This window comes from Numida meleagris, chromosome 21 (assembly GCF_002078875.1).
Source record: "Numida meleagris isolate 19003 breed g44 Domestic line chromosome 21, NumMel1.0, whole genome shotgun sequence".
NCBI lineage: Eukaryota > Metazoa > Chordata > Aves > Galliformes > Numididae > Numida > Numida meleagris.
The window spans coordinates 2,822,535-2,838,050 of record NC_034429.1 but is presented as its reverse complement, the minus strand read 5'-3'; the positions used below and the strand labels follow the sequence as shown (position 1 = coordinate 2,838,050).

The 15,516-nt window shown below is 51.5% G+C and overlaps 1 protein-coding gene across 1 annotated transcript in view; it reads left to right on the top strand.

Moving 5' to 3' along the window:
- Window positions 1,363–15,516, top strand: part of LOC110387117 (ankyrin-1-like) — a 34,464-nt gene continuing 20,310 nt past the window's right edge. The window contains 5 exon segments of the mRNA XM_021374931.1: window positions 1,363–1,404; window positions 1,514–1,606; window positions 10,037–10,138; window positions 13,883–13,981; window positions 14,625–14,723. Of these exon segments, the coding sequence (XP_021230606.1) occupies window positions 1,378–1,404; window positions 1,514–1,606; window positions 10,037–10,138; window positions 13,883–13,981; window positions 14,625–14,723 (420 nt within the window). The 5' untranslated portion in view covers window positions 1,363–1,377.

The following is a 15,516-nucleotide window of genomic DNA, read 5'->3' as shown; positions in this document are numbered from 1 at the left end:
CCTGTAATGCCATGGCACTGAGGCACTACGGCTGCGGTGTGCTGTCACAGGAGCCATCCTAGGATGGTAGAAGGAGAAATTATTTTTCCCATGTATGATAGATATTATAGCATCTGGGGAACAGCACTAACACAATATTGGAGCCCTGGCTGGCAAAAATCTCCATGAAGTCCATGGAGATGCACATAGGACACAAGTGAGCTGACAGCGATTATTCACTGTTGCTCCTGGATGCTTTTTCTCAACACTGGTTTGCACTTTCCTACAGTGTGTTTCTGTTGTGTCCATTGCAAATCTTTTCCCTTTTCAGAGCTCTGATTTAGCTCTGTGTTGGCCCCTGTGCATGCAACATGATGCTGACTTGTACAGTCTCAGAGGCCTTTAAGGAGATGTTCACATAGGTATACTGTGTGGTACTGTGTAAAACCCCACAGAGTGAGCGATCCAGCCAATCTCAGTTCACGGTCTGAAAACAGGTAAGTGTTCAGGCACTGCCTGAGACTTTTGAAAAGGTTTTCATGGAAATGAAAGGAGCTCTTGGCAGCAGAACCTGGATAAAGTTTGCATTGTGCTGAGCCAGTAGCTCTGGATAAACTCATAGCCCTGGCTGGTAAGGTTCTGTCTTCAGAGGACTTGTATTTGCATTCATGGCATGCAGTTACGTGGGGAGAATAGCAGCAGGATCTGAGACATGGCCGATGTTGCCTGGAGGTTCAGAGCAGCAGTACTTTTTAGAGCAAATGCAGTGTGCCAGGCAGCAGTTACATTGCCCATCCTTCTGATAATTAACATTTGAGCTCTGCCTGAATGGGAGGAGGAGTTTATTATAGGTCAAACACTCGAGGGATCCCACACTTTCAGGGAAGTACTGAATTGCACTGGACAAGGGGAAGATATTTCCTTAGACTGAGGTAAGGACTATTCCTGCTCTAATGCTTCAACCTGGCCTTTGCTCAGTATAAAAATCTCAATTTCTACATAATGCAAAGCATTTTTCTGTCCTAACAGGTTCTCTTGATTTTCTGCCTCAACTGGAATAAGCTTTGCCAGTGGTGTGGGCTTGTTTGTTTTATAGGAACTCCCTAGGGGAATGCAGCTGACAGAGCTGATTTTGTTCCCTCTGCAGCTGCAAGTGCCACAAGCTGTATTTATCTGCGTGATGCCCAGGCCCTTCCAGGTGTGATCAGCTCACAGCCATGCTAGTTTGCCCCAGTGGAGAAAGTTCTTGAACCTGTAATTGGCTTCGAGGACCTGCTGATCGGTAGCTAGAAACAGGAACCAAGCTGTGTGTCTCTCCTGCACTGCCCCAGGGCTTTGTCAAGGCTGCTCTGTTTGGCTTCTGGACCCCAAATAGGGTAGCAAAGCACTAGCAGAAGAATGCACCCTGCCAGCCAGGAGTGCCTGGTGAGCACAGCTCTGTGGTGTGTGAGCACGAGGAGAGGGTGGGATGGGAGTGGTCTCCAAGAGGGCTGTTCCTTGGACAACTGGTGTGACTCCCTTGCGTGTCTTTCAGAGAGGGCATGCACCAACCACTGTGGACCCCTTGCCTTCTTGTTGCAAACAAGGATCTCCTGAAGGGATGCTGGAGCAGGAGTCTGCTGTGCAGGTAGAAGGGGGGAAGGGGCGCGTTCATTGTGTTGCAGTGAGCCCCAGGCCGTACAAAGGGCCTGGAGCTGCTGTCACCAGACTTCATCTGTCACTTCAGTTCCATCTCAGTGTCCCCCATTTTGGGACCGTGCCCTAGCCAAGGTCTGCAGCAACCAGTGAGCTGTCTGGGCTCTGCTCAGCACAAACCAAGAGAACAGCGTGGTTCAGGCCACGGGATTATTTCATTTTGCCTTGCATTTCTGAAGTTCCATCTTCCCTTGTGCTGTTTGAAGAACAGGGTTCACACAAGTGGGCTCCTCCCTGTTTACAGTTCAGGGGCATGTTTATGAAGCATGCCTCAGGTGCAACACGGGCTGAGTGCTTGCGTGCAGCCCTGCAGCTCTGCCCAGCACGGAGCAGAGCAGCCGTAATCTCCCAGCTGCAGGCAGGAGCCTCCTGCCACTCCAGCAGATGTGCAAGTGGATATAGGGTTTGGGCCTCCTCTGATAACACTTCCAGTCTGGCTGCTGACACTGTTTGGCTGCAGCATTCAGCATCGGTGAGCTGATCAGACCTGCAGACCCTGGCTGCCCAGGGTGAGCTGACTCTCCTGCAGCGATGCCATGCTTGTATTACTTGAGCGTGAGTACTTGGGCAGTCCTTGCCATGGTCGGGGGCTTGCTGAGCCACACTAGGGGGAGAGGAATCAGGTCAGCTCAAAGAGTGGTGTTTTTATTTGTTTTGGTTTTTTGGTTGGTTGGGGTTTTTTTTGGTTGTTTTTTTTTTTTTGCATTCAGGAATTTAGATGTATCGAGGCCAGTTAAATAGTTTTAAGTCTGGTCCAGAGAAAATGGCCCTTGTCTCCAAAGTATGGCAGCCTGAATGCGCTCTGGAATGGCAGAAGGGGTTTGCTGCCCTTCTTAGGTTGCTGGAAGCTTGCCTAAGGTCATGCTGGGATTCAGCAGGGGAGCCTCGCATTAAATCCAGAATTCCTAGGTCCCCCTGGTGCTCTGCTCACCTTGTCCTTCTCACTGCTGCTTTGTTGGGAGAATGGGGTGCCCTCGAGTGTTGTGGTTGTTAGGTTTTGTTGTTTGTTTGTTTTCTTCTCAATTTTAATGGTACATGTTGATTTTTGTGCTATCATCTTTCTTTTTTTCACCCACACGAAGCTCTGGGACAGGTGGACAGGATGACGTTTCTCTCTAGGCATAGTGCTGTATTAGCTCTGCTGAGGAGCAGGTGGCTGTGCTGCCACGGCTTTTGCTTGCATGTCCTCACCGGGGATCAGCTGGCAGCAATCTATTGCCAGGCTGTGCTTTGGGTACTTTCCCGTCAATGCTTTCTTCCCTGCATGGCTTCCGGAGGCTACACTGAGCCCAGCCAGCCTGGCTGCACACTGCTAGCAGTGAATCTGCAACCATGTGCTGAGTCTGTGCTGCGGTCCTTCACAGCCTGTTCATCCTAGCAGAAAGCCTCATCCTCAGCACTTTTGCTCATGGAAGCAGCTGTGGACTGGCCCTGCTGAAGCAGAGGTAGAGAATGATCCAGAAGAGACTGCAGACATTAGGAGCAGTTTGTACACAACACTAGCAAAGAGAGAATTTTTTCCACAAGGCACTGAGTCGGACCTTGATGGCATGCTCTGGCCTCTGCCGAGTGCAAGGGTGCTGCAGGAACCTGGGAAGGCTGGAATCTGGTTTCCAGGATGCGCCTTAGTCCCTCAAACCATGTCCCTGTCTTCCCCCTTGCACTGACATTGTCCATTGCACGTATTGCCCGAGCCATGGCATGGCTGGGGAAGGCAGTGCATTAGGAAAGAAGGAGATAAAAAGCAGTCACATTGCTGCTGCATCTCCCTCACAGCTGTAAACCCTATTATGTTGTAAGAAGAGGTGTAGCTCCTGAGTGACAAGCACTGGTGTATTGTCTTCAGTCACAGTCTATGTATTTTCTGATGAGGTAAAAATAGCTTTTCTTTTTCAGGATGTGCAGAGAGCAGAGGCTCCTGCTAACATCAAAGGAGTGTGACAGCTTTCCCCTGGATGAGCCTTGCCTCAGCTGGCAGGAGCAGTTGCTGTGCTAATTCTTGCTTTGCTTTGGCTCTGTGCAAGAGGAACAATGTTCTGGTCTTCAGCTCCCTATTCCTCTGTCCAGTCCCTGCTGCTGGACTCAGCACTGTACTTCATTGACAAGTGGTGGTTTGCAAATGTCAGAAAAAGATCTTGATGTTACTGCTTAGAAACTCCGTTAGTACTATCTGGGGAACAACAGGCAGACAGAAATTCATAGAACTGGAGACCATAGCACTAGGGAATCCTTATCAGGAAGGATCGGTTTGCTGTGTAGGGGCAGCTCCCTAGTACTTGCTCATTGCAGATTAAGGAGATATCCATCTCCTCACAGTCCTGAACCCCGTCCAGCCTCAGCAGCTAGCAAAGGGGATCTGTGAGGTGGGAGGGAAGAGGCCAGCACAGCTGTCTACATCTGAATGTGCTCAGCAGGGACAGAGCTAATCTGGCCGCGAACTACACCACTAGTGACAGTCCAGAACAATCTCTCCTTTTCAGAGTGCGTAAAAATAGGCTTTCCAAAAGCTAGTTAGCTGTGATTCTGTAAGGATGGAGGACTGTGCCTGACAGAGGGGCCAGACGACTGCACCGGAAAATGTACCCCCTCTTTACTAACTTCAAAGCTAAAAACTAATTGACGAGTTGCCTCCCTTCTCAGAAACATGACAGGGACCCTTCTCCTTTACTTTGGGATTTCTGCTGTGCCTCTTGAGCCAAATTCTATTCCAGCATTAACAGCCCCTTGATGCAGGAACGTGAGCAGATCTTTCATTTCTGTATTGTCCTGTTCTCCTGCTGCCAGATCATAGTGCCACTTCCACCCCTGCATTCTCATGACTAGGGATCTCTGCTGCACCTATCAGCCACTGGCCTCTGGTGATCTGTGCCTTAGGAAGGCCTGGGGTATTGTGAAATCTCCACTCAGCAATAAGGAGCATGGACAAAGGTTTTGCTCAGGGTAATGCAAGAAATGAGATGCTTTCCAGAGATGAACTCTTGATGCCTTCATTCTCGTAAGTTCTGTTAAGATCTGCAGACCTGTCCTAAATCATGTGGGCAGGGGTGAAGATGGTGAGAGGGTAGAATTTGGGTATATGGATTTATCCTTTCATCTGATGAGCTTTTCCCAGTGTTCTTGCTTTTCTCTTTCATCTGAGTTTGCAGTATGTGCCTGGTAGCCACTTCTCTGTGCTGCTCTGGATGCCTGCCTGAGGCTTTGCTCCTGTGGCCTCTCTGGAGATGCTGTGCACTACTGAATGCTTTCTTCCACCAAGAAGGCAGAAACCTGCTGGTAGGTTTTGTTTCCACTGCAGGGACCACCCATGTCAAGCTTCTGGGAATGCAGATAGGGGAGAAAGTTTGTGCAGAGAAAGTTCAAGCAGACAGTGTGGTTTCTGTTTCTGGGCATTCCAAGCTGAATCCAATTCAGTTTTCCTGCTCTTCTTAGAGAGACCCTAAGGGCCACCTCTAGCTGCACTTAATCTTAGCAACTGCTTTAGTTTATTTCCAGAACTGACATATTCGTCTCATCTGAGGAGAAAGGATCACGGTTAGCACCTGCTGACATGGGCATTTGATGTCTGCAGGGCAGGGAGATCATGGGGAGCTCTGGCCTGAAAGAAGTCCCTAAGCTGAGAACTGCTTAAAGTAAGGCACTACATTGTTCTCTCTTCTGGAAACAATGCCTCAAAGGTGAGGACCATGCCTGCTGCTGGACACATGCCCACAAGAGCAAAGAAATGTCAAAGCAAACTAAAGGCTATTGCAGGGGTTGTTGTACTACCTCCCCAGCTGGCACTGCTGACAGTGCCCTGGCACTAGCAGCTGACACTGACTGGGTGACCTCCTGGGATGTGGTCTGGACCTTTTGTATACTGTCTAGATAGGATACCCTTTGCAACACATGGCCTCAGTGCAGGAGTCAGGCTTGCAACTCCCTGTTGGTCCTGGGGCTCTGTGCATTGCTGAGGCATTGTGTGCTGCCCCACCTGCCTTGTGTTTCCTTGCTGGACCTCCATGAGCAGGTGGCAGACTGACCATGCAGGGGCGAGCATGTCTGCTTGGCAGGGTCAGAAGTCCCCATGGGGGATCCCGAGGTATGGCCTTTCTCTTAGCAGCAGCATCTGGCTCTTCTGTTATTGTTTCTCTGCTGTTCACAAACTGCTTGCCCATCCCAGTTTTCAAGATGCCTCCACTGGCTTCACTCCTAATGCATACCAGGGAAAGAGTGGCACATATTGCTCCAGATGTGGGGTTTCAACAGAGCATTAGAGCAGTAGAGCTGCAAATGCCACTGATTGTGCAGAGCAGGAGTTGCTGGCAGGAGCACATGGCTTCCAAAGAATACCACAGAGGCAAAAGTTTGAAAATGCGGAATTATCTTTAGTGATAAACTCATGAGATAGAAACTTATGCAGTGGTGTAGTTGCTTTTAAGCCCTCTGCCACAGAGCAGATGTAGGAAGCTTTTCTTGCAGCAAAGCCTCCTGTCTGAGCCTGTGGCAATGATTTCCAGTAGCAAGGCCTGGAAGAAAGCAAACTGACCAAGCAAAGTGTCAGGACTGACAGGGCCCCAGGCATGGTGCACATGAGCAGTGTAGCAATATGCACACGTGCCTTTTGCCCATCTGGAACAGCAGGGCAATTTGCTTGCTTCCTCGTGGCCCAGAAGCCATGAGAGCAGCATGAGCCTCTGAGCTCATTTGCACTTGGGAATCATCAAAATGCAACATCTAACAGCCTGTACAGAGTGTGTTCCTGACAAACACGGCCACTTTCGCAGAAGGAGGCAATGTCGAGACCCTTCCTTCCTTTTATCAATAATGTGCAGAAGGAGCTCCTCCCTAGATGGGAGTGAGAGCAATGGCACTGCCAGAAAAGATTAGAGAAGACTCTGACTGTGGCCAGAAGACAAATAGAGCAAGATTACCAAAATCCAGCCTGAACCTCTGGCTTGGCAAAACATCCCCTTTGCATATTGCCTTAGCCACAACTACAGTGCAAGGAGCTTGGTCAGACCCAGGCTTCTGTTGGGTGAAGAGGCTGGGACCATCATCAGGCAGTAGTGATACCCTGTGTGGGCAGGGAAGGCGCCTGTGAATAAGGACTGAGAGTCTTCCATCAGGGCTGGTAAAGGGAAAATAATTTGATTGTCAGGTGACAAGGTGAGCTGTTGCCTGAAAGAAGAGAAAGTGAAGAAGAGAAGCACAGCTGCACTGAGCTGTTTTTTTTTGTTTTGTTTTGTTTTTTTTTTACTTTAGAAGGTCTTGGAGCATTTTGCAATGTCCAGATCTGGGAAATGCTGGAAGCTGCATCCTGCGGCTTCACAGCTTGAACATTCAGAAGTATATGGAACACAACACCTGTATGAGGGGCTTAGCAGTTGTGTAAGAGTGCAAGAGGTACACAGTGACAAGTAAGCATGTTTACCTTCTCCCCTTGGAATAACTCCTTCCTCAAAAATTGCTGGGAAAGCAAAGGAGAATGGAAAGAAACTGCAAACTGCAAAAAAAAAAAAAAAAAAAAAAAAAACCACTAGGGGCATTCTTTTCATCTGGAAGCAAGTGCTGTATATCCTGGGGCACATGGACAGCAAGCAACTGCAGGTGCAGGCAGCAGTATGTGCACAAATGCCAAGTGAGTGCACGCAGTGTTCCTGTGCTGCACTTTTGTACTTAGCTGTGGATGGTGAGTGTGCATTGTGTGTCTGCATTTAGGTGCAATTGCATTGTGCTGCCTGGAATGTGTGTGCATCTTTTTGATATGCATACATACTTATGTCCATGGAGTCTCTGCATTTCTTGCTGTCGCTGTTCCCTTTTGTTGAAAAAGGAGATGGCATTGACCCAATCTATGCTTTAGTTCCTTGACTAATCTCAAGCTGTCAGGCTGCCTGTGACACCCCAGAGTAATCAGCTGTTGTGAAAGAGTACCCCTGAGTGACAGGTAGGCAGTCCCAGTGTGCACAGGGACCTCAGGAGGACAATATGACTGCAGATATCTGTCGTCTGTTTTTGCTGTCTGAGCTGCGTCTCCATCCCATGGCTGCTGGTGCCTGGCACCCGTCAGTTCTCTGGTTCTGGGAAGCAGAACGGCAGTTGCTCTGCAGCACCCACGCCTCAGCCATGTGGAGGGGCCCTCCACCCCTCTCCTCCAGGGCGGTGTTACCTGCAAGATGCTCCTGGGCATGTCTGTGGGGCTGCTCCTCGCTGCTCTTCCTGAGGTACTCCCTGCAGCTCTGACCGCTCCCTGTGCTTGGCAGCAAGCATCTGCTTTCCACAGGCAGCTTGCTATTAAATATCCTGTCTGACACAGTAATGGAGAGAAAATGAACAAATTCCATTAGTGGCTGGCGATCCCTGCAGGGTCTGCGTTGGAGCGAGGAGGGAGTTGGTATTTTTAGAGAGAATGCAATGCAACTTACTGGCTCTCTCAAAGCTGGGGAGTAGATAACCAAGGAGGGGGAGAGGGGACACCGGGCTCAGGTTTCAGCTGAAGTGCTGGACTATGGCAGCACGAAAGGGCAAGTCTGGTCCAGACGTGGCTGTGAGTATACAGTGTGCTTCTCCTTCATGCCCAAAGAGACCTCTGCTTTGCTTCTCCGCTTGCTTCCTGCCTGTGGTCTCTGCTGCTGGGTGTGCCACGGCTTTGGAAGTGCTTTGCTGCTGGCATGTGTTGAGTTTTACCATTTTAATCTTCACAGCTCCGCGCATGTCCTATGGGTGGAATCTCAGGTCTGGCTGAGCTATGCTTTGAACTTGCAAGGGGGTTGCTGTCGAAGGTCTGTGCTGAGGCTGCCGTGCCTGCAGCATGGCTGAGGGCCTGACCTGAGATGCAGAGGCTTCCAGCAGGGACTGGAGTTAGAAAAGCCCTTTGCACTTAACCTGTTGCTTGGAGCTGTCAGTGTTTCCTGCTGACCCTAGACAGCGTGCAGGGCTCTGAGTGCAAATGTGCACTTCTAAGGGCAGCACCAGCACTGCCCTCTGCCTTTCCCAGCAGATCAGCCTGAATGAGCAGAGTGCACGCAGGCATCACATTGACTCTCCTCGGCACCTGCAGCCCTCCGTGAAGCTGGCAGTATAGCTTCGAATCTGGGGGCTCCTCCCAGACAGACCAGGTTGTGCTGCGAAGCAGCAGCTTGTGGTGCCAGCTGGCAGAGCAGGGCATGCCAGCAGCACGTGTTCCCCTGCGCACAAAGCCTGCACCAGCACGGGGCATAGCAATGCTGCCCTCCACCACTCATTCCTCTGACCTGGGTAGGGCCGTAGCGATTGCACTGCTGAGGGCTGGGCACTCATCTGCGGGCCTTCTTTCTGCAGGACTTCTTTCTGCAGGGGCAGCAGGGCAGTGGGTCCTGTGCTGGGCTATGTTTCTGTGGGTAGGAGGGTGAGGAAAGGATGGAGGAAAGCAGGAGGCAGTGCTGCTTCCTTCTCTGAGCTGGAATGACTGAGGCTGATAAGGGAGGTGCTCTGAACCTTTCTCTTGCACCGTTCGGCCCAGGTCTGCTGCCAAGGCTATGCTGCTTCCAGCGCCGGCCCCACAAGCTTGATGACCCTGGGGCTGTGGGCACTGGAGGGCTGAGGCTGGCAGGATGTATGCTCACATAGCACAGGAGGTCCTTTGGACAGTCCCAGCATGAGTGGTAAGGGGCTCTGATTTTCTAGTGGAGCCAAGGACAGAAGAGTGTGTCCTGCTGCTTTGCCGTGGATATCTCATGGCTCTGTGCTGTGGACAGCCCTTTAGGCCAGATGTACCAGGCAGACACCAGTTCATGGGCCCAGCCACACAGAGCTCTCACTGCATTTCCACCTTGATCTCCAGCCTATGGTGAGCCATCCCATTGTCTTCATATGCTGCCTTAACAGTGTTACACAAAATATTGCTGTGCCTTCCCTGGGGTTGCGGCACTGCCTTGCTATGATTTTACTGGCTGTAGCATGCACAGTCGGGGTTGCTGTCCCCAGTGCCACTGTGGCTTCTTGTCTGGTTTCTGGAGGACAGCAGAGGCAGGCTTACCAAAGCTGCAGAATATTGTCCATTGCTATACTCTCAGCCCGGACAGAAAGCATTTCCTGTGCCTAGGGAGGCTGGAGCAATCCTCTCAGAGCACCTTTCCTGCCCCACCAGCACTGCTCAAGCCCATATATCTCTCCTCCCTGCCCTGGCCAAAGGCTGTTCTTCCCCTGAGGCTCACTCCTAGTCCTGTCTCGTCCTGTTTGATGAGGAGCACCTCTGCCTGCCACAGCAGTGCCCACCTCTGCCTGCCTGGCCTTTACCTGTCCCCCCAGGTCTCTGTAGCCGAGCACTGGGATGGTCCCATGTTGCTGATGGGAGAGTACAAGTATGATGCCAAGCCTCATGCTGTTCATTTTTTTCCCCAAGGCTGATGCTGCGACCAGCTTCCTGAGAGCTGCAAGATCTGGGAATCTGGACAAAGCCTTGGATCACCTCAGGAATGGGGTAGATATTAACACCTGTAACCAGGTAGGTAAAACCCACGGGGTTTCTAGTATCACCTCTAGCTCATGTGAAAATATGCTGTGCTGTGGCTCCCCAAGGCTGAGGTGACAGTCATTGTGTCTCTTCCTTACTGTACTCCATGGGAGAGGGACTGGGAAGTGCCCCAGGGAGCTTGCTTGGCCCTGATCCTGCTACGGAGCAGACCGTAAGTCGGCAGTGGATGCCGATGGATAGCAGAGCAAGTTTAAAAACTGTGGGGAGCGTGTAAAAACAGGAGATGTTTGCAGAACACCATTGTGGGGGACTCAGGAGGTGATGTGCAGGTAGAGCACCCTCTAGCACAGAGCAGGGACAGCTCTGCCCCAGGAAAGGAGAGCTGCAGGCACAGAGGAATGCTTTGCACATAATTGACAGAACATTTTGTTACCTGTGCAGCTGCCAAATGCATCGACTCAGCCTGAGTAGGTGCTGCAGGGAGGGACACAGGGGACTTGGGGTGAGCTGGGGGACAGACAGGCAGACGGCACTGTCAGCTGCTTTCCGGAGCATCAGTGATGCTGGGGAGGCTGACTTGGCAGGTAGCACAAGCGGATGTTCCTCTGGTTCAGTATCAAGTTCCCAAACCAAGCGTGGTTCAGACCCATCAATCTATGCACTGCAGTGGCCAGTGCATTGCTGCAGACAGCTTCCCCCAGGACATGTTCCTGTCTCCTTTTCTTTTCTGACTGACAGTGCTGTGCAGATATGGTGGACTTCTGCTGGCCCCTGGGGCATGTTGCAGCTTGCTTTCTCCTACCTAGGACACCAGAGGAGGCTTGGGGAAAGCTCATGAGGTGCCCATTTTGTTCCTCATTCCCAATTATTATCAATGCATAATCAGCATCCAGGTGTTCCTGTCCTGGGATCATAGAATCATAGAATTAGCTAGGTTGGAAAAGACCTACAAGATCATCCAGTCCAACCATCCACCTACCATCTATAACCCCACTAAACCATGTCTCTCAACACTATTATCTAAATGTTTCTTGAAAACCTCCAGGGACGGTGACTCAACCACCTCCCTGGGCAGCCCATTCCAGTGCCTGACCACTCTTTCAGAAAAGTAGTACTTCTAATGTCCAGCCTAAATCTCCCCTGGCGCAACTTGAGGCCATTCCCCCTTGTCAAGGGGAATCGTGTGGGCATGGACAGGATTGAAATCACAGGGGTGTTGCAGGGAGAAGAAATAGAAAACATTGTGTTTCAGTCCTCTGAAGATGGAATAGCTTTCAATTTCTTCCCCACGGGGGACAGTCCCCGTTCGTTGGGAGGAGTCCTGTTTCCAGCCAGATTCCTGCAGCCGATGAGGGGGTTTAACACCGTTCTGGGGAACATGTGGCTGCAGCAGGATGAGGTGCTCCTTTCAGTGGTGCCTTTGCACTGGTTCTTGCCATCTCCCCGAGGTTAGATGGCACTTTGGGGTTTCCTTCTGAGGAATATCAGACCTGTGGGAAAGGTCCAACCTCACATGTCCTGTATAGAATAAGGAGGGATATATGTGGTCAGACCTATCCCACAGGCCCTGTATTCTTACACAAGTACAGAGACCTTGACATGCCATCTGATCTTCATCCTACCAATTCCATCTTCTTCATCGTTGCCATCTGCATCAGTATCCTCATCGTGTTCCAAATCCATGCATGCTGTCCTCACCCATGAGGAGCTGGAGTTGAGCGGAGCAGAGCTGGCTGCCAGAACCCAGCAATCATGGTGGTGTGGGTGGGAATCTCTTCTGGGTCACAGCCCAGGGCAGGGTCCTCATTCAGGGTACAGCAACGTCAAGGAGCATTTTTCTGCAGAGCTGAGCTTGTTGTATTGGCAGCAGCACCCAAGGCTTCTGGGAAACGTTTGCAGTTGGTGAGGGTGTGTGGCACTCCTCAGATCAAGCGCATCCCATGGCGGTTTTGGGTCAGACGAGCTGTCAAACCAAAGCAAACCTGCAAAACAACCTGCATTGTTCCTGAGGCAGAAATATCGATGGGCCTCTGGGAAACAGCCTTCAGTAAACATTGTGCTTATCGCTGTAAGGATGGAGAATAACGATTCCTCACTGGCTTTCAGCTTTCAAAAGGTTATTTATGAATCCTTTGCGTAAGAGGACATATGTGCAAGGAGAGCAGCTGAGTGTTCGTGATCTTGTCCGCCATGTGTTGTTGCATGGGTATAACAGGGAAAAAGCGTGTGTTTTGTCAGTGGTTCTTACCCAGCTGGTGAAGTCTCAAGATGTGGGTGCAGAGCTGTGCAGCTGTGCCCTAGTCAAGGACCTGCAGCATTCCTGCTTCTTTTTCCCTTGGCAGCTATCCCCTTGTGCTTGGAGCCCCAGGGGACGCTGGAGCTGGTGTGCTGAGGAAGCCTGTTGATTTGTAGACTTTTGCTATCTGTGCATACCAGAGAGGTAGAAAAGAGTTTGCGATCTTGGAGGGCTGGTGGATTGAGCACGAGAGAGGTGGAAAACCTTTTTGTGCTATGATAACCCCCTCTGGAAGTTGTTGTGAGTTTAACTGGAATGTTGAAGGCTGGAACTGGGAGCTTGTCCTGGCATGTTCTGCTCCCCTACCTGTATTCAGATGGGGATGAAGCAATCCTGCAAAGTGACCTTCCAGCACCCTCCAGAAACCAAAGCAGATGGCTGGGAGGTGGAGTGCTTGGGCAGCGCTGTGTGCTTCTGGGGAGCTGGCAGCTCTTTGCCACATGAGAGTTGCACAGGGGTGAGTAAGCACAGTGCATCCATCTGGGAGAAGTGAGGCACTTTCCCTTATGGGGAAAAAGAGTGCCATTTGAAATCGCCTGCAAATATTTAACCTCTTTGCCAGAAAATATCTCAGCCCTTTTCTTCACATCTAGGAAGTTGGAAATAATGGAACATAAGCTCAGCTGCCAGGCTCAGCTCAGCTCTCAGCTGCCCCTGGGGTGCTGGCAGGCCTAAACCCCACTTTTGACAGCACAGGGATATTCCAAGGGTGCTCTTCAGCCCTTTGCTCCTGGGGCTGTGGTTTCATGTGTAGCATAGAAAAGGAGTCCTGAACTGGGGCACCTGTAGCGGTGTTCCCAAGCAGTCATCTGCACTGTTCATGAGCTTCCTGGAGCTGGCAGACCTGAGCAGCTGCACAACCAGTACTTCCCCAGAGTCCCTGCTGCAGCTCAGTACTGGAGGAGCAAAGCAGCCCCAGTGCTGAGCATGGGCTGTGGGATGGAGTTGGTAGTGTCAGCCTGCAAAGCCACGCTTACACAGCGTGTGCATCCTCACTCTGGGCTGTACAGAGAGCTTTGGCTGTGGGAAGCGTAGCTGTGGGCAGGAGATCTCAGGGATGGGCACCCCTGGGAAGTCACTGAAGCGGAGAGGGGAGCTGACATCAGGAATGTGTCATGAGCAAGGAGGGCTGGAACAGTGCTTGTGGAGCCATATGCACCCACTGAGCCGTGGTGACACCCATCAATAGGAACCAGTCTGCGGGGGCTGCATGTCATGGGGAAACATCTAACAGTCAGCAGCTCATTGCGCAGAGCTGTGTGCAGCTGCCCTGGCAGCATGAAGCCAACTGCGCAGGGCTCAAAGGCAGAGCAGTGTCTCCTGCTCCTGCCAGCCAGCACCTCCTCCAGCACGCACCAAGCATGCACCAAGCATGCACCAAGCACCCACAGTCAGGTCTGTACAGGAGCTCAATGCCGGTGGTTCCCAGAGATCATCAGTCTCATCCTGTGACTAATGCCCCTCTTTGCACCCTGCAGAATGGGCTGAACGCCTTGCACCTGGCCTCCAAGGAGGGCCATGCAAAAATGGTGGTGGAGCTGCTGCACAAGGAGATTGTTTTGGAGACCACGACCAAGGTGAGAATAAAGGAGTCTGGTCACGTTCCTTAGTCACTGCTCTACAGCCTGCCATTGCTGGTGCTCCATAAATAATGCATAGTTGTCTCCCTGCATCACCACAGAGAGGTGTGGCTCTCTCTCTGTGACAAAGGCACGAGCCAGCAGGACTGGAGAATGAGCAGCCTCTGGCACTGTCTGGAGGGCTGTGGAAGCAGCAATGGCTGGCATGCCACTTCTGTGCATTAGCAAGGCTTGGGATGCAGAGCAAAGCCTGATGTCCTGCCTCCACCACCCAGGGCATACACTGGAGTCTGTGTCTGCATTTTCCAGTCCCCTTCTCCCTGAGCTCTGCTGGGAGGCCTTGGCTATGCGGCCTGCCACCTCAGCTCTCCCTTCTCCCTTCCCCACTCATCTCCTGGTGCTGGAGATATGCAGAGCCTGACAACACGCACAGCTTTGGCTGCCAGTGACCTTATAAGAAATATGAAGTCACTGTCTTCCCTGACCAGTGAATCTGAGTCTGTAGCAGGAATGGAGCGCAGAGCATGGCCCCACTAGCTTGCCCTGGCCAGGATGGCAGCAGCCCTTTTCACACCTATGTTAGTACGCACAGGAGGCCTGTCTTTCCCCCTGAGTGCTGCCCTCTGATGATGTCTTTCAGAAGGGAAACACAGCCCTGCACATCGCTGCCTTAGCTGGACAGCAGGACGTGGTCCGGGAACTGGTGAACTATGGGGCCAACGTCAATGCTCAGTCACAGGTACAGTGATCCGGGCTGGGGTGGGCAAAGCCCCAGCATGTGTGTGGTGGTGTCCATGTGGCGAGAGCTGTGCCCAGCGAGGGCACTGCAGCAGCCCTTTAGTGTTTCTTTGGTCCTGTTCAGGGGCAGGGACAGCTTTGCCAGATCTCTGAAGGACCACAGGTGTGTGAGCAGTGGGGAGGGAAGCTTGGGGGAGGTGAGGAGGTAGACCGTCTCTGGTGGGAGTCCATGGCAGCACATGCAAGCACACTGAACTCTTCCTGGCAGAACTCATGGAAGATGCTCCCTGACAATGAACTGGGGGTGTGGGTGTTCAGAGAATCATAGAATGGCTTAGGTTGCAGGGGACCTTGAAGTTCACCTAGTTCCACCCCCACTGCCATGGGCAGGGTTGTGGACCACTAGATCAGATTATTCAGAATCCTATCCAACCTGACCTTGAATGCCTCCAGAGATGAGGCATCCATGATGTCTCTGGGCAACCTGTTCCATTGCGTCACCATCCTCTGAGCAAAAAATTTCTTCCAAACAGCTAACCTAAATTTCCCCTCTTTTAGTTTAAAGACATTCCTCCAGTCCTATCACTATCAGACTGTGTAAAAAGTCAATCCGCCTCATACTTGTAAGATCCCTTCAAGTACTGGAAGGCCACAGTGAAGTCTCCTCAGAGCCTTCTCTTTTACAAGTTAAACAATCCCAACTCCCTCAACCTTTTTTCATAGGGGAGGTGCTCCAGCTCTTTGATAATCTTTGTGCTCCTCCTCTGGACTCACTCCAACAGCTCCACCTCCCT